Source organism: Saccopteryx leptura, chromosome 8, assembly GCF_036850995.1.
Source record: "Saccopteryx leptura isolate mSacLep1 chromosome 8, mSacLep1_pri_phased_curated, whole genome shotgun sequence".
Classification (NCBI taxonomy): Eukaryota; Metazoa; Chordata; class Mammalia; order Chiroptera; family Emballonuridae; genus Saccopteryx; species Saccopteryx leptura.
Genome location: NC_089510.1, coordinates 50,796,004 through 50,814,195, shown reverse-complemented (window position 1 = coordinate 50,814,195; position 18,192 = coordinate 50,796,004). Strand labels below are relative to the sequence as shown.

Genomic DNA, 18,192 nt, shown 5'->3' with positions numbered 1-18,192 from the left:
GGGTACAAGAAAGGATAAATTGGATCACAGACGATTTTTAGAGCAGTGAAACTATCCTGTATGGTACTGTAATGGTGGATACATGTCATTACCCATTTATGAATATTTATATAATGTACATCAAGAGTGAACCTAAATATAAACTACAGAGTTTAGTTAGAATGATACCTCAATGTAAGCTCAAATGTAACAAATGTATCACTCTGGTGTGCGTTGTTGCTAGTGGGGTCAGCTGTGTGTATGTGGGAACAGTGGGTATATGAGAAATTTCTGTACCTTCTGCTCAGTTTTGCTAGGAACCTAAAACTGCTCTTAAAAAAAAGACTATTTAGCCTGACCAGGCAGGGGTGCAGTGGATAGAGTGTTAGACTGGGTTGAGGAGGATCCAGGTTCAAGACCCCGAGGTTGCCAGCTTGGGCACAGGCTCATCTGGTTTGAGCAAAGCTCACCAGCTTGGACTCAAGGTTGCTGGCTTGAGCAAGGGATTACTCGGTCTGCTGAAGGCCCACAGTCAAGGCACATGTGAGAAAGCAATCAATGAACAACTGAGGTGTTGCAACGAAAAACTGATGATTGATGCTTTTCATCTCTCTCTGTTCCTGTCTGCCTGTCCCTATCTATCCCTCTCTCTGACTCACTCTCTGTCTCTGTATATATAAAAAAAAAAGACTATTTAAAAATCTAAAGTGAAACACACACACACCTCACAGCCTAAGGGCCAATGTGTGTCACTTAGGCCTGCAGGCTTGCCCTGTAGGATTCCCGTGGTGACCCAATGTGATGGATACTGGGACCTGCCAGCCTGCTACTGTTACTCTCCCCCTTAGTAAATGCTACTGTCAGTAAAAGCTGATTCAGTTATTATTATTACTGTTCACATTATAATTTCTTTCATGATTGATTAATTCTTTGGAAATATACTTTTAAATTTCTCAGTGGAGGGAAAGGTTAGCATTTCTTCTAATTAACTTTCCTTATGATCAAACAACGCTGTTTGTATGTTATTGAATTATTTGAGTTTGCTAAGATCTGCTTTGTGGTCTAGTATGTGGAAATTATGTGTTTGAAAAGAATGTGCGTTCTCTACCAATTGGACGCAGAAGGCTACATACTTCCATTAGATCAAGCTTATTAACTGTGTAGTTGAAATCTTATCTACTCATTCTGTTTTTATCCATTTGATCTATCAATTATTGAGTGTATTAAAACCTTATTTTATAATTATGTACTACTGTATTTGTTAAGTTTCCCCAAGAACTTTGTTAATTTTACTTGATATATTTTGGGAATATGTTGTTAAATAGATACAAATTCAGAATTATTATTATATCTTTTAGGTTAACTGTTCCTTTTGTCCTTGTCTAATATACTTTTACTTCCAAAACAGTGTCTTGCCTTAAAGTTTAACTTGACAGATATTAATATAACTGTGCCAGCTTCCTTTCTATTTAAAAATAAAGATTATTGATTTTAGATCTTATTTTTGAAATATAGGATTTTACAGCTATAAATTTCCTTCTAAGCACAGATTTAGCTTAATTCCATAAGTTTTGGTGTGCTATATTTTTATTTTCACTCATATCTGAGTATTTCCTAATTTTCCTGATTTTTTCTTTACCCATTGGTTTCATCTGATAGATTTCTAATTATACTCTATTGTGTTTGGAGGACATATATTATATAATTTCAATCCTTATAAATTTATTATTTCATGGACTCATATGCCTTTTATCCAAAACATTTCTACCCTGGCCAGTTGGCTCAGTGATAGCGTAGGCCCAGCGTGTGCATGTCCCAGGTTCGATTCCAGGTCAGGGCACACAGAAGCGACCATCTGCTTTTCCACTCCTCCCCCTCTTTCTCTTTCTTCCACACCTGCAGCCATGGCTCAATTGGTTTGATTGCATCGGCCTTAGGTGCTGATGGCTTCATGGAGCCACCTGAGATGCTAAAATAACTGTTGTGAGCATGGCCGAGATGGGCAAAGCATCTGCCCTAGACAGGGTCACCAGTGGATCCCCATCGGGCACATGCAGGAGTCTGTCTTTCTATCTCTATCTCCCTTCTTCTCACTTGGAAAAACAAAAACTAAATAATAAAAATTAAAAAAAAAAAAATTAGCCTGACCAGGTGGAGGCGCAGTGGATAGAGCGTCAGACTGGGATGCGGAGGATCCAGGTTCGAGACCCCGAGGTCACCAGCTTGAGCACGGGCTCATCTGGTTTGAGCGAAGCTCACTAGCTTGGACCCAAGGTCACTGGCTCAAGCAAGGGGTTACTCGGTCTGCTGTAGCCCCACGGTCAAGTCACATATGAGAAAGCAATCAATGAACAACTAAGGTGTTGCAATGAAAAACTGATGACTGATGCTTCTCATCTCTCTCTGTTCTTGTCTGTCTGTCCCTATCTATCCCCCTCTCTGACGCTCTCTCTCAATGTAAAAAAAAAAAAAAAAAAAAAAAAAATTTCTATGTCCTTTGTTCAAGTTTTTGTATTATTCTCCACAAAGGTCTTAACTTTCTTAGTTAATTCCTAAACATTTTATATTTTAATGAAGAGATGCTTATTTTATTTATTATATGTTGCTTTATGAGTGGTTTTTTTTTTCCTGTATTTTTCTGAAGCCGGAAACGGGGAGAGACAGTCAGACAGACTCCCGCAGGCGCCCGACAAGGATCACCTGGCACGCCCGCCAGGGGGCGATGCTCTGCCCACCAGGGGGCGATGCTCTGCCTCTCTGGGCGTCGCTCTGTCGCGACCAGAGCCACTCTAGCGCCTGGGGCAGAGGCCAAGGAGCCATCCCCAGCGCCCGGGCCATCTTTGCTCCAGTGGAGCCTTGGCTGCGGGAGGGGAAGAGAGAGACAGAGAGGAAGGAGAGGGGGAGGGGTGGAGAAGCAAATGGGTGCTTCTCCTGTGTGCCCTGGCCGGGAATCGAACCTGGGACTTCTGCATGCCAGGCCGATGCTCTGCCACTGAGCCAACCGGCCAGGGCTTTATGAGTGGTTTTAAGAAATGCCATTAACTTTGATCACATACCTGTAAAATTTGCTTAATTGGCAGACTAAAAGTTTGTTGATTTTGTCAGTTTTCCTAGATGATCATCTCATCTTCAAAAATCTGTTTTTTCTCTTCCTATGCCAGTTCTTACACTTCTTACTATGTATGGACTCATACTATATTAAAACTAATGGTGATGGTAATTTTCCCCTTAAATTTTGACTAAAACTACCCTTTGGGAAACCCCAGACATATAGATTAGAAATAAAATGAGTTTATAACCTGCTTCCATAAAAAGGCTGTTGACCCTCTTTTAAAAAAATCTAAGATAGCCTGACTAGGCGGTGGCGCAGTGGATAGAGCGTCGGACTGGGATGCGGAAGACCCAGGTTCGAGACCCCGAGGTCGCCAACTTGAGCATGGGCTCAGCTGGTTTGAGCAAAGCTCACCAGCTTGGACCCAAGGTCGCTGGCTCGAGCAAGGGGTTACTTGGTCTGCTGAAGGCCCACGGTCAAGGCACATATGGGAAAGCAATCAATGAACAACTAAGGTGCCGCAACAAAAAACTGATGATTGATGCTTCTCATCTGTCTCCATTCCTGTCTGTCTGTCCCTATCTATCCCTCTCTGTAAAAAAAAAAAAAAAAAAAAAAAAAAAAAGTCTAAGATAGTTTGGGGAAGAAAGGCTTTTGGTGTCCAACTGACCATCTAAGGAAGTAAGGCCTCTTCCCAGGCAGAGTTGTGGGATTGGTTGTGTAGTACCAAGCTACACTTGGAAAAAACTCTAGTTTCTACAACATTTCCATTGAAATCAAAGTGACACTAATCCAGATATAATATTTGGGTTAAGAAGCAAACAAAGGAAAGAACAGAGGCATGTACAAGACACAAGATCCTTTTTTGTACAATTTGGTATTTATTAGTACTTTGATCAGAGAAATCCAAAGTCTAACATACTATCGTGGTTCTGGAATTCCAGGTTGTTACTTAATTTTTTAAAAATTGATTTTAGAGAGGGATAGGAAGGAGAGAGAGCGATCGATTTGTTTTGCTTATTTATGCATTCATTAGTTGATTCTTGTATGTGCCCTGACCAGGAATCAAACCTGTAACCTTGGCATATCAGGGCAATACTCCAACCAACTGAGCTACCCAGCCAAGGCCTCCAGGCTGTTTCTTAGATTGTAGGCTGAAAGGCCTCAGCTTGTCATACTGAGTGAGGTTTGCCTAAATGATAAACCTAAAGTTGCATCAGCAAAGATACTAAGAGAAGAACCCTTTTCTTTCTAGCTGGGGCCTGTGGGTGAGAGATACTGATCTAGAGAGTGGAATGAGTTGGAGGTTTCATCCTCATCAGGAAAACTGTACAGTTCCATGATTTGCTCTATGTCATAGGCATCAGGGAACAAAGTAGGAACTGTGGCCACCAGACTCTCCAACTGAGGGTCTTGCATGTGGACATCACTTGTGGGACTCTCAGTGATGACAGAGTCCCATGCCAAGCTTGAAGGGCCTAAGGGCTGAGGTGGAAGGGAGCTATAGAGATCTGAAACAATAGGAAAATAAGAATAAGGGCTGGTTGATGTTGTGGGTGAGGTGGGCACATTCTTGGCTGGAAGAATCTGATTTGGTCGCTTTAATAGTAGCTGCTGCTGCTGCTGCTTCTTCATTTTGACTCGTCGGTTCCCGAACCAAGACTGGGAGTTGGGGAAGAGGGAAGATTATGGTCTGTTAATGGAGGAGTTTGAAGCTTCTCTGGGTAAAAAAAAGCCATATCACAACAACCCTCACATCTTCTTTCCAAGTCACCATGGCCCTGAGTTCTGAGAGCAGAGTGGGCATAAGTGGCGTCAACAGGGGTGACAGGGAGGGACCAGAATCCCAGAGAAAGAAAAAGGAAAGAAAGGGAGGGATGTTCAGAGTTTGTGTTGGGGGTTCAGGGAAAGGGTCCTGAACTCTAGAGAAGGGAAGCTGCTTCAGGGAACTAGGAGGTAGGGAATTTGAAATAAAGTTTTATTTAGAAGGGCTCTCGAGTAGTAAAGAATCCTGCCCCAAAATCTGAGGGCCTTAGCAGACTCAGAGGTTGAGAGCAGTTATTTGTTTGTTATTAGTGAATAGATTGCAGGGTTTTTCTTGAGAAGACCCCAAGGAAGGAGTATGTCCGGATGAAAGTCCTTCCTGTATTTGTGGTCTGTAGTATAAGACCTCTGGAGCTCAAATTCCAGTTACACTACTCATTGACTCTGTGATCCAGTCAGTTTGCCCCTGAACCTTAGTTTTCCATTTCTTTTAAACTTGATGAGAGTGGGGCCAATATATGCAATGGGCCTAGTTCAATACTAGCACATAGTAGGCACTCAATAAATGCAACATTATTATTATAGTGTTATGAAGGGAATGCCCAGGCTGAATAGTAGAAAAAGGTTGGGAAGGAGATACTAAGCATATCTCAGAGGATCAGACAGACCTTTATTGTTGACTCCGGTAGGTTGAGTTTCAAAGCAAGTTCCTTCTGGAGATTTTTATCTGGAAACATCGTGTGGCTAAAGACAGCCTCCAACTGTTCATGCTGCACATGCTTTAACGAGGTGCGTTTTTGATGCTTCTTCCATGTTGCTGTAGAGCAGTGAGGAGATGGCATGGTTACATGAACACTATCTCCTCTCCCCAAAACCACCCCCCAAAACCATAGCCATGAATCTCTCATGACTGTCTTCCAATCAGGCTTGGAATTGAACAGATACAGATCCCAGTTCTTAACTCAGAGGCTGAGCCCTATGTAACAGTGCTTTATCCTGTTTTCTGAGAGTTAGTTTTTCTCTGCTAAGAAATGTTACCTTTAATTTATCCAGCAACTGACGCCTTTGAGTTTCAGTTTGCCCTGCACGAAAACCAGAAAATCCTTTTTCATATGTACTCGGTCTATATATGTTACTTTAACCTCAGGACAATGGAAAATGCCTTTGCTCTTCTGTTTCACACTTTGTTTCATGAAATGAGACAGGGCTTGGGGGGAGGTGGAGTAGTGTATGGGGGTGATATATGGTGATGGACAGAGTCTTCGACTGGTGGGGTGAACACACAATACATTGTACAGATGATGTGTTCTGGAATTATGCACCCAAAACCTGTATAGTTTTGTTAACTATTGTTACCACCACCAGTCAGGCTAACTTGTATTAAAAGATTTTTAATTAGAATATTTGTCTTCTAATTTTTGAGATGTAAGTGTTTTGTATTCCAGATACAAACCCTTGATCAGATGTACATTTTCCCTCTGCCTGACGGATGGCGTTATCATATCCTTTAGTGCAGGTCCGCTGGTGGGAGGTTCTTTTCACTTTGCGTGTCTGAACCATCTTTACTTGCCTGCCTTTTTCAGAATAGTCTGCTGAATTTTCTGGTGTATACCTGCTTATGTTTTAGGAATTCTGTTCATAACCCTTGATGATTTCCTGCTATTTTCCTCTGCATCGGTGTCACTTATAAACATACAAGGTGGACCAAAAATAAGTTTACAGTTGTTTGTATGGAAAATAACAATAAATAATAACAACAAGAATACACTCTGTTTTACATATTCACAATTGTAAACCTACTTTTATCCCACCCTGTATATACAAATAACCTATATAAAATGTATTTAACATAATCACATATTAAATGTAGATTTTTCTTTCTTTATTGATTTTAGAGAGACAGAGAAGAAGGAAGAGAGAGAAAGCGAAGCATTCATTTGTTATTGCACTCATATGTGCTCTGACTGTGGTTTGAACCGGCAACCTTGGAGTTTTGGGATGACATTCTAACCATTTAGATAACCAGCCAGGGCCTAAATGTAAGATAGCTCTAAGAATCATTTAAAAACACAGGACTTGTCAAAAGAGACTGGTTGTTACAGCAAAGTATGAGCATGAAGCTAAAGTGCAAAAAATTGTTAGTCTTACTAGGAGATACTATTTCAAATAAACATAGACTCAAACTTGAGCATGCGGTTGCTAATCCCAAGATCACCGGCTTGTGCCAAAAGTTCACTGGCTTGAGCAAGGGGTCACAAGCTTGGTTTGAGTCCCCCCTCCTTCACCAAGGCATGTATGAGAAGCAATCAATAAACAAAGTTAAGCAACTATGAGTTGATGCTTCTCATCTCCCTCTCTCAAGAAAATAAAATAGCCAGACTAGTGGTGGCACAGTGGATTGAGCATCAGCCTGGGATGCCGAGGGCCCTGGTTAGAAACCTTAAGGTTTCTGGCTAGAGTGTTGGCTTGCCAGTTTGAATGCGGGGTCACTGGCTTGAGTGCAGGGATCAACATGATCCCAAAGTTGCTAGCTTGAGCCCAAGATTGCTAGTTTGAGCAAGGGGTCACTGGCTTGGCTTGAGCCCCCTGGTCAAGGCACATACAAAAAGCAATCAATAAACAACTAAAGTGAAGCAATTACAAACTGATGCTTTCATCTCTCTCCTCCCCTCCTTCCTCTCTCTCTCTCTCTCTCTCTCTCTCTCTCTATCTAAAATAAAACAAACCAATACAAAATTACTAATTAAAACATTTGAGTGGCATTTCACCAAGAGAAGTTATATAAATGGTCATTAGGAGGAATGTGGAAAATTGAAACTCTCACACAGCAATTGGAAATTGCTAGGGGGACTATAAAATTACATAGCAACTTTGGAAAACAGTTTGGCAGTTCCTTTAAAAGGTTGCCACAAACTTATATGATCCAGTGACTCCACTTCTAGGAATCCACCCAAGAGAAATAAGAACATTTATCCATGTAAGGATAGACATATATCATAACAGCATTGTTTATAATAGCCCCAAACTGGTAGCAATCCAGATCTTCTTGTTCCATCCATATTTAATAAATGTGGTCTATCCATACAGTATAACATTCAGTAACCAAAGGAATGGGTTACTGATATTTTTTACAATGTGGATGAACCTCAAAAACATTATGCTAAATGAGATACATATTTGCTAAGACTAAGTGATAGACTCATAGGAATTCATTACATTATTCAGTTTTTGTTTATATTAGAAATTTTCTATATAGTAAAATGTTAAAGATAAGTAAATAAGAGATAATCTTCAGCAATTATTTTTTCCAAAAGGAGATGGATCTACCATGAGACAGAACTGTTCTGAGCAAGAACTATGATCACCAATGTGAGTGGTTGGAGGAAGTAGAGTAGAGATTGTTAATCAATGAATCATTTATGTTTAATAGTACTTTGCTTATAAAGTGTACTTTTCTGGAAATGTGATTATTCTTTTTTGTTTTTGTTATTTTTCTGAAATTGGAAACGGGGAAGTAGTCAGACAGACTCCCGCATGCACCCAACCGGGATCCACCCGGCATGCCCACCAGGGGGCGATGCTCTGCCTATCTGATGCGTCGCTCTGTTGCAACCAGAGCCATTCTAGCGCCTGAGGCAGAGGCCACAGAGCCATCCTCAGCGCCCGGGCCAACTTTGCTCCAATGGAGCCTTGGCTGCGGGAGGGGAAGAGAGAGACAGAGAGGAAGGAGAGGGGGAGGGGTGGAGAAGCAGATGGGTGCTTCTCCTGTGCCCTGGCCGGAAATCGAACCCTGGACTCCTGCACGCCAGGCCGACGCCCTACCACTGAGCCAACCAGCCAGGGCTAGAAATGTGATTAACAGGTTACTTAAACTAGTCACCTCAGTTTCATCACACATAAGAAAATGAATGCTGAGAGTATCTAGCTTATAATAGATAGTAAATATATTGCATAAATGTATTAATGTAAAGCACTGACATACACAAAACACTATGATAACATGTGACACATCATATTTAGATTAATATTTCATTTTATTAATTTTATTATTTATCACTGAAAATGAAGTCTGTTTATTTAAAGTTATAAACTATATTTAACATAGGTTGTATAACAACTTTATCACATTTCTGATAATTCACTGCTTATTATAATCCTACTGATCTTATAAAATAAACCTCATCATTATATTAAGTGTAAGTTAGAAACACATTGCCAATTAAAATAGTTAAGTGGTTTGCCTGACTGGTGGTGGTGCAGTGGATAGAGCATTGGCCTGGGATGCTAAGATCCCAGGTTCAAAGCCACAAGGTCTCCAGTTTGAATGGGGGCTGATATCCAACCTGAGTGCAGACTCGCCAGCTTGAGTGTGGGGTCATCATGATCCCAAGGTTGTTGACTTAAGCCCAAAAGTCACTGGCTTAAAGCCCAAGGTCACTGGCTTGAGCAAGGGGACACTGGCTTGGCTTGAGTCCTCACCCTCCCCTTGGTCAAGGCACATATAAGAGGCAATAATGAACAACTAAAGGAACACAACTACAAGTTGATGCTTCTCATCTCTCTCCCTTTCTGTTTCTCCCTCTCGCTCTCAGTCTCCCTGACCCTCTCTCTCACTTGCTAAAAACAATAAGATAAGTTGTTTTATAGAAAAGCAAAAATTTTAAACCACGCCCTGGCTGGTGGCTCAGTGGATGGAGCATCATCTGGTGTATGTATGTCCTGGGTTTAATTCCTGGTCAGGGCACACAGGAAAGGTTACCACCTACCCCCTGCCCCGGCCGCCCACAGCCAGTGGCTTGATTGGTTGAAGCATGGCCCCAGGCTCTGAGGATAGCTCCATTAGAGTACATCAGCCTCAGGTGCAAAAAGTAGCTTGGTACTTGAGCATCAGCCCCAGACAGAGATTGCCAGGTAGATCTGGTCAGGGTGCATGTGGGAGTCTGCCTCACTATCTCACATCCTCTCACCTAAAAAAATTTACTTCAGAGAAGAAAGTAAAATAGAAGTGGTAAGAGTGGTCTGTTATGTAAGAACTTTAGTTTAATCTCTATTATTTTGCTTTTATTTTTTAAATAAATGAGACGAAGTTATAGTGTATGATTTACATAGAGCATGAAGTTGAAAGATGTGACTAAAAATTTTATATGTTAACATTTTTTTTCTTTTTGGTGGTAAGATTATGGGTATTTGTTATGTTCATTCTTCTTTTTCTGTATGTTAAGGTATACAATTTTATTGAGTTAAACTACATTAATACTTGGAGAAAATTTTCATTATCATATCAAAAGATGACAGAAAAGTATTTTTTAATTCAACACTTATTTTTGGTAAAACTTTGATCAAGGTATAGCTATAAGGCATCTCTTTAACCAAAAGAGCTCTGCATCAAAAAAATATACTTAATGAAGAAACATTAAAAGCATTGCTATTATAGTAAATAAAGGCCAAAATGTCCTCTAATAGAGGTACCATGCAGTATTGTACTGGTCTACCTACCAAATGCAACAAAATATGAAGGAGAAATAAGTACTATAACTTAGTAAAGTAAGTTATAGTGTCATTATTGCAAAAAAAGTGTCATTATTGCAAAAAAAAAGTTTATCTATTTAAAAAATCTACTGAGAAGACATTGTAATATTGTATAAAACAGTTCAACACATTGGAAAAATATAGAATTGAGATGCAACCATTAGCCTGACCTGTGGCGGCACAGTGAAGAGAGTGTCAACCGGAAAAGCTGAGGTTGCCAGTTCAAAACTCCTGGCTTGCCCAGTTAGGTCACACACAAGAAGCAGCAAAGAGTTGATGCTTCCCCCTTCTCCCCTCCTCTCCAAAATAAACAAATCAAATCTTTTTTTAAAAAAAGATGCAACCATTAATTACTTTAAAGCAAATATAAAATATAATGTCAATACCAGTAATCTCAAAATATATAATGTCTAAGAATACATTTAAATAAAGTGTGCAAGAACTATACAGAATAAACTATAAAGCTGTACTGGAGAGCATAAATGACCTAAATAAATAAAAAACATATTATATTCTTGAAATAAATGACTAGATATTAGAAAAATGTCAATTTCCCCCTCCAAATAACTATGATTTCAATTTACTCCTAATTGACATTTCAACAGAAATTTTTACAGAGCTTGATAAACTGACTTCAAAATTGGGAAATTATCTAAGAATCTGAGAAATTTTCTTTTTTTTAAAAAAGAAACAGAATGGGCTAGATTGTCATCTAATAAACATATCTGAATAGGTAACATATGGAATACTGCAGTATTCTTGCCAAAAGGCTAGTCTAGCGTTAGAACAGAATAGAGAAAGAAAACAATAACAAAATACTAACGTAGATGAAAAGATGGCATTTCCAGACAGTAAGAATAGAACAAGTGACTTTTAGTATACTACAAGAAATTAAATTACTCTCTAGCTCTGGCAGATAGCTTGGTTAGTTAGAGCATCATCCCAACGCACCAAAGTTGTGAGTTTAATCCTTAGTCAGGCCTTCTTTTCTTTCTCCCTTCTACTCTCTCTAAAGATCAGTCAATAAATTAATACACACACACACACACACACACACACACACACACACACACACACACACACACGGGCTTTTGTCCATACTTCCTGGCCCGTGACTCCCAACCTCTTGGTATTTAATTCCTAAGAGAAATGGGAGAATTTTTTTGTCATAATATTTAGTCTTGGCCCTGGCCGGTTGGCTCAGTGGTAGAGCGTCGGCCTGGCGTGCAGAAGTCCCGGGTTTGATTCCCGGCCAGGGCACACAGGAGAAGCGCCCATCTGCTTCTCCACCCCTCCCCCTCTCCTTCCTCTCTGTCTCTCTCTTCCCCTCTTGCAGCCGAGGCTCCACTGGAGCAAAGATGGCCCGGGCGCTGGGGATGGCTCCTTGGCCTCTGCCCCAGGCGCTAGAGTGGCTCTGGTTGCAACAGAGCGACGCCCCGGAGGGGCAAAGCATCGCCCCCTGGTGGGCCTGCCGGGTGGATCCCAGTCGGGTGCATGCGGGTGTCTGTCTGACTGTCTCTCCCCCTTTCCGGCTTCAGAAAAATACAGAAAAAAAAATAATATTTAGTCTTTTGTTCAAAGTTTCTGAAATTTCTAATTTCTTCAAAGCTATAAAAGTGAAATCAGGGTCTCAATCTTTATAACAAGCCCCATGCAACCACAACTGAAATTATGTTAATGAGGTGAAATCCCCTGAAATGGGTAAGGAGGGGTGGTTGCCAGGGAATCCAATCCTTTTTAGAGGGTTGGCATTTTCGGCTCCACCTCCTGATATCTGGGAAAGCAAGAGGGAGTGCAGGTCGAACCAATCATCAGTGGGCAATGATTTAATCAGTCGTGCCTTAAATGAAGTCTCCACAAAAACCCAAAAGGACAGGGTTCAGAGAGCTTTTGGGTTAGTGAACCAGAATGAATCCACATGCTACCAAGCTGGGCCTAAACTCCGTCAGGACAGAAGCTCCTTTGTTTGGGACCCCCATCCTATGTATGTCTTCATCCACCTATTAATTTTTATTCTTTGGTATTCTTTGAGGGGAAGACAATGGAGAGTTATACTCACTGGGAGCAGTTGGATTCTGTGGTATCAAGTTCATGTTGGAATTGTCCATGTGGTTAACAAGATTTGGCTGGGGATTCTCTATAGCCATTCTGTTCATCAGAGATACTGACATCTGGGATGAAAAGTCTATGTAAGGAAGGGGACACTGTTGAAGTCAGTCATTCACTGGAAAGCAATGTTTTCTAGGGGCCCAACCTTGTTGTAACACAAATGAGCTTAACCTCCAGTCTCTACTTTTCTTGAAAAATGATTTGAATTTATAGCATAGAAAAATACTGCAGATTAATATTAGTCAAAAATGAAACTTTGAAATATTAAAAAAAATTGTATATCGATATCTTTGTAACTCAGAGTAGGGGGACATTTTCTTTAATGATTTCATTGAAACACAGTTTATAAATAAAAATACGGGTAAATTAGACAATTAGACTAGATTAACTAACCATAGATTTCTCATCAGAAACCAAGGAAGACAGACAGTGGCACAAAATCTTAAAAGTGCTGAAAGTAAAGAATTGTTAACTCAGAATTCTGTATCCAGGGAAAAGCTACTTAAGGAATGAAAGTGAAATGATGACATTCTCAGATGAAGGGAAACTATGAGAATTTCTGACCAGTAATCCTCTTCTATAGAAATGTTAAAGGAAATTCTGCAGGCTAAAGGGAAATGATACAAGAGGAAAAATGAGAACTTCAGGAATGAAGAAAGAGCCATAAAAAATGGCAAATATCTGGTTAACTGCAATAGATTATTTTTCTCTTAAATTATTTGAAGGAGATACAAATACTGAATGAAAGCAAGAATTATCACATCTTCTAGTGTTTGTTTTACTTTTAATTTTGAAATAATTACATTCATAGAAGTTGAAAAAAAAATTACAAGGAAGTCCTATGTACCCTTCATCCAGCCTCTCCCAATGGTGACATCTTGTATAACTCTACCAGCCTCCCTGACTCCTTCTCCATCTTCTCTATAGGCATTTACCCCAATAAAGTCCTTGCACATCTGTTTAATCCTGTCTTGACATCTACAGTACTTTTTAGAGGACTCAAACTAAGCCATCCAATCACGTTACCAGTTAATCCATTCTGGAAAATAGTATGCAGCCTGCCCCAGAGGCACTTGAAAGTCATTTGACTGTTGAGACTGTCCCTCCTTCAAGGAGGGCTCCAGGAGGTGGGGGTGACACTGGATAGAGGGAAGGAAGAGGGTTGTTGTACTCACTATAATTAACTCTGTTTTGTATCACATCAGTGTTGTTACTACTCATGCAGATGTAGACAAAAGAGTAAGTATGGGTAGTCCCAGTGGCCCCTCTGTTCATCTGGGCACCAGAGAGCTGCCTTGGTAGGTCTGTGGAATAGAGAGACGGTGGAGAATAATAATCTCATTCATGTCTTGGAATGCAATGTATTCAAGGCCATTGGAATTTGGAGCCCAACTCACTCACCTAGTACCTCTATGAATTAAAAAAAAAAAAAAAAAGTTACTTCACCTTCCTAAGCCTGTTATCTCAGTTGAAAAGTAATTATAGTCTCTAACTCACTGAGAGCCTAACTGTAAACCACAAAGCTTATTGCAATGTAATGCTCAAGGGACAGGGTCTGCTGTTACTGAAAAAAGTAATTCAGATCATGTAACTATACTGCTCAGAACCTTTCCATGCCTTCTCTATGCAGGTAGGACCAATCCACATCCTCACTGACCCTGGCCTAGGGATCCTGGGAATAGGCAGTGCTGCCCAGTGTCATAGACTTGGGAGAAAGAGGCCCTTATGTTGAGTCCCTTCATTGAGTTCTGTGCCTCTCAAACTTTACGAAGTATACAGATCACCTAGGGATCTTATTAAATACATATTCTGATTCAATTGGTCTGGGATAGGGCTTGAGATCCTGCATTTCCCAGATGATGCTGAAATCACTGCTCCGCAAAAAGACTTAGAGTAGCAAGAATTTAAAAGAGCCTCTGTGAATATGGATGGATCTTGAGATTACTGTGTTAGGTGAAATAAGTTAAAAAAAAAAAGTTAAGAACCATATGATTTCATTCATGTGGTATATAAAACTGAAAGCAACAAGTGAAGAAACAAAAACAAAAACTCAGAGACAGACAAATATTATGGTTACTAGGGGGAATAGAGAGTGGGGGGCTAGTAAAAGGTAGAGGTCAAATAGATGGTGAGATCTGACTTTGGGTGGTGGGCACACAATGTAATATACAGATCATGTATCATACAATTGTATACTTGAAACATATATATAATTTTATTCACCAATGTCACCCCAGTAGATTTAATTCAAAGAAAGAGAATACAAATAAAGGGCTTCTCTCTGGCTCTTTCTGTATGTGCCCCTCCTCACTGCAAGACAAAAGTGTCATGGCCACTTAGAATGCTTGTCCACCTCTCATACTCCATGTACCAGGGACTACAAGATTTTCTGCCAAATGGTCCTGAACTTATACACCCTCCCTCCTGAATTCATGCCCCTGAGGGGAGACTATGCTGTCCATGTGTTCCCCTACCCTGGGCGCATGTAGACTGTTGGTCGAGGGGTGTCAATAGAGACTGGGCCTTGGGCATGCAGACAGGGGTGAGAATGACGTCAGACAGGGGCTGTGGCTAGCTCTCCCTCCAATGTCATGTTCTAGTGTGGAACTTTCATGAACCCAAGAATTCAAAATTTGAATCTCAGCTTCCTGAAAGATATATTTGTCAAAGGTGGGCAGATAGAATATACTCTACTTAACAGTTTGATTACTTGATTTACAACTTTAAAATACTTACGTGGTAGGTGAGCCTCCATTTGTATTGGTGTCTTGGCCTCACAATGACACCTGCAGAGCACTCCTCGCCCGGCTGGGTTCTGGCCACGCTGGGTTTCCTTTAGTTCTTTGAACAAGTCATGAGCTACATTTCAGGTGTTGGCACATGCTCATCCCCACTATTGTGTCTTATTTGACAACTACGCAATCAATACCCACTCACCTGTCTTTCCTGTTTAAACAACACTGACTTGTAGAAGCTGTCCTCTTCCCAAACTACATCACAAGGTTCTTTTAGCTCTTAGTACTAAATGTTTTTCCTTCTAGAGGCATTAAAAATTGTATTTAATTACTTATATTTCTGTTCTCTATTATCCTTTTATTACCTCTTTGGAGATGGTTGGCTATGAGGAAGGGATGTGTCAGTGGGAGGATAATATAGATTACTTTTGCTTTGCTTAAAGAGAGTTGACACAAGAGAGACTGAGAGGTAATTACTTTCAAAGTTTGGATAGCCTAGGAGAACAGTTCTGAAAGTGGGCTCTGAGGGCCTCTGGAGTTCCTTCAGAGCTTTTCAGGGGATTTTTGAGGTCAAAATTTCCTTTGTAATATTAAGATGTTTGCTTTTTAATTCTCATTCTGTCATGAGTGTCCAGTGGAATACATTTAGAAGAGCATAACTCTGAAAACCAGTATTTTATAAAAAACGACAACAACATTGTGATATTACAACATCATGATGGATAAAAGATCCACTCAAAGGGCAATGTAGACAATGAATTTTTTTTTTTTTTTTTTTTTGGACAGAGACAGAGAGAGACGGAGGAGGGACAGATAGGAACAAACAGACAGGAAGGGAGAGAGATGAAAAACATCAATTCTTAGTTGTGGCACCTTAGTTGTTCATTGATTGCTTTCTCTTATGTGCTTTGACTGGGAGACTCCATCAGAGTAAGTGACCCTTTGCTCAAGCCAGGGACATCGGGCTTCAAGCCTGCGACCTTAGGGTTTTGAACCTGGGTTCTCCGTGTCCCAGTCCAATGTTCTATCCACTGCACCACCGCCTGGTCAGGCTAGACAATGGATTTTAATGTGACAAATTATAAAAAGTTCATTGATATAATTTCAGATTTCATCTAGCAAACAATCTTTAAGAAATTACTACTTATTGAATTTGTTTTGGTTTCAAAGACTATCCACATGATTACAAAGGCTATTAGAATATGTCTTTCTTTTCTAATACCATATCTGTGTAAGGCCAGTTTCAACAAAAACAGTATACCACAAAAGATGAATGCAAAAGTGGAAGGGAATTCTGCTGTCTTCTATTAAGCTGAATAAAAGTTACTATAATGTAAAACAATGACATCCTTCTCACTATTGTTTGTGTGTGGAAAATATAGTTAACATGTAATGCATTTATCATTGTATTTGAAGTAAATATTTTTTTATTTCTCAGTTTTAATTTCTAATGTGGCAAATGCCTATATATACAGCTTACAGATTCAAAAGCTCTTTGGATCCCTCAATAATTTTTAAGAATGTAAAGAGATTGAGAACAAAAAGTTTGAAAAGCAGTAATAGAGGATGAGCCAGGGCCTGACATTTAATTGAAGAGAAGTTAAACTCATTTTAGCATCTGTTCTTCAGTATAATTCTCAGAGTAAATGCAGTAATTAATGATGCAGTTAACGTACAATAACAGTGTTAGGATATTATACAATACAATGACAACAACAACATTTGGAGATGTTTTCCATGTATCAGGCATCTGTTTCATAAACATGATTCATTTGGTCCTCAAGAAACACATGGGTTAAAGTACAATTGCTATCATACTCTTATAGATGAAGAGAAATAAGGTCTTCAAGTTTGGGCAGCTGGAGTAGCATATTGGGAATAAATTTGTTCTTTTATGTAGACACTAACCTCTTGCCCACTTTCCCAGGAAGGGCACTGAGAGCCTACAGCTTAAATTAGCATACTAAACAAAAAAAAGAAGCATGTTTCAAATGGACTCAGGTCTTTTCTGAGATCGTGGCTATGAAAAGCACAAGACAGTGGGGGCCCTGTATTTACTCAGCAAGTATTTGTCTGCCTTCCACAACTGGACACTTTTTTAGATCTAGTGATTCTGTAGTAAATAGAACATACAAAAATTGCTACCATGATAGAGCTTTCCAATGAGGAAACTGCAGGGCCAGGCCAGCCCTGCAAAGCAGACACCAACCCTGCATAACAGGAGTCTCACATTTATCCCCGGACTTCCATGAGGCAATCAGACTTTCCTCCCTCAATTTACAACTCTTTAACATCTCCCTCAATGGGCATGGAGCTGAACGACTTGCTTTCTTTAATCCTGATCCTTTGAGCTTTGAAATCCTTTTTGACCACTTGAACCCCACATTCTGCCCCATGACCCCCCTACCCCAGCTTACCGGCCATGAATCCCCTCGGAGTGCCCATTTTCAAGCCTGCTGGATGTGTCTCTCTGAAAAAGCAGTTTTTTTGGTGTCTTCTCTTGGTGAAACACCATGTATTTAAATGTAAAACTTAATACAATCAACCCTTGCACCACCCAGACCCACCCCTCATGTCCCACCCTAATTCAGTCAATCATTTATTTATTCAATAAAAGTATGCTTACAGACTAATATAACCGTTGCTGGAAATAAAGGTAGAGGTATTTTTCTTTTTATACTCAAACGCTCTACCAGTCGACCCACCCTGTAAGCTGGCTCTCCATTCTTTTGATGACACCACCTCCTTATTTTACTTTTATACTTGCCCATTTTGTTTAAAGTTATAGGTGAGTCTCTTTAAAACAGAAATCCAATTCGAGAATTTAAATTTGGATTAAATCTGTTTATGTTTAATAGAATAATGATTAGTAATAGAGTTAGACTGATTTTTTTTTTCTTTTCTTTTTTATCCCAAATATTTAGAGAAAGTTTATTTAGGAAGTTACAGAGGTCATAGAGGAGAGCCACCCCCGGGCTGCACAGGCTCAGGAAACAAGTTACAGAAGCAAAAGAAGGGCTGTTG

General features: G+C 40.0%; 1 protein-coding gene across 1 annotated transcript; it reads right to left on the bottom strand.

Annotated features, from left to right (window-relative positions):
- Positions 1 to 4,195: 4,195 nt before the first annotated feature.
- On the bottom strand, positions 4,196 to 5,637 carry ARGFX (arginine-fifty homeobox). The gene is given in 2 exon segments (XM_066347810.1): positions 4,196 to 4,693; positions 5,464 to 5,637. Coding segments are annotated over 2 exon segments (672 nt in total).
- Between the last annotated feature and the right edge of the window lie 12,555 nt (positions 5,638 to 18,192).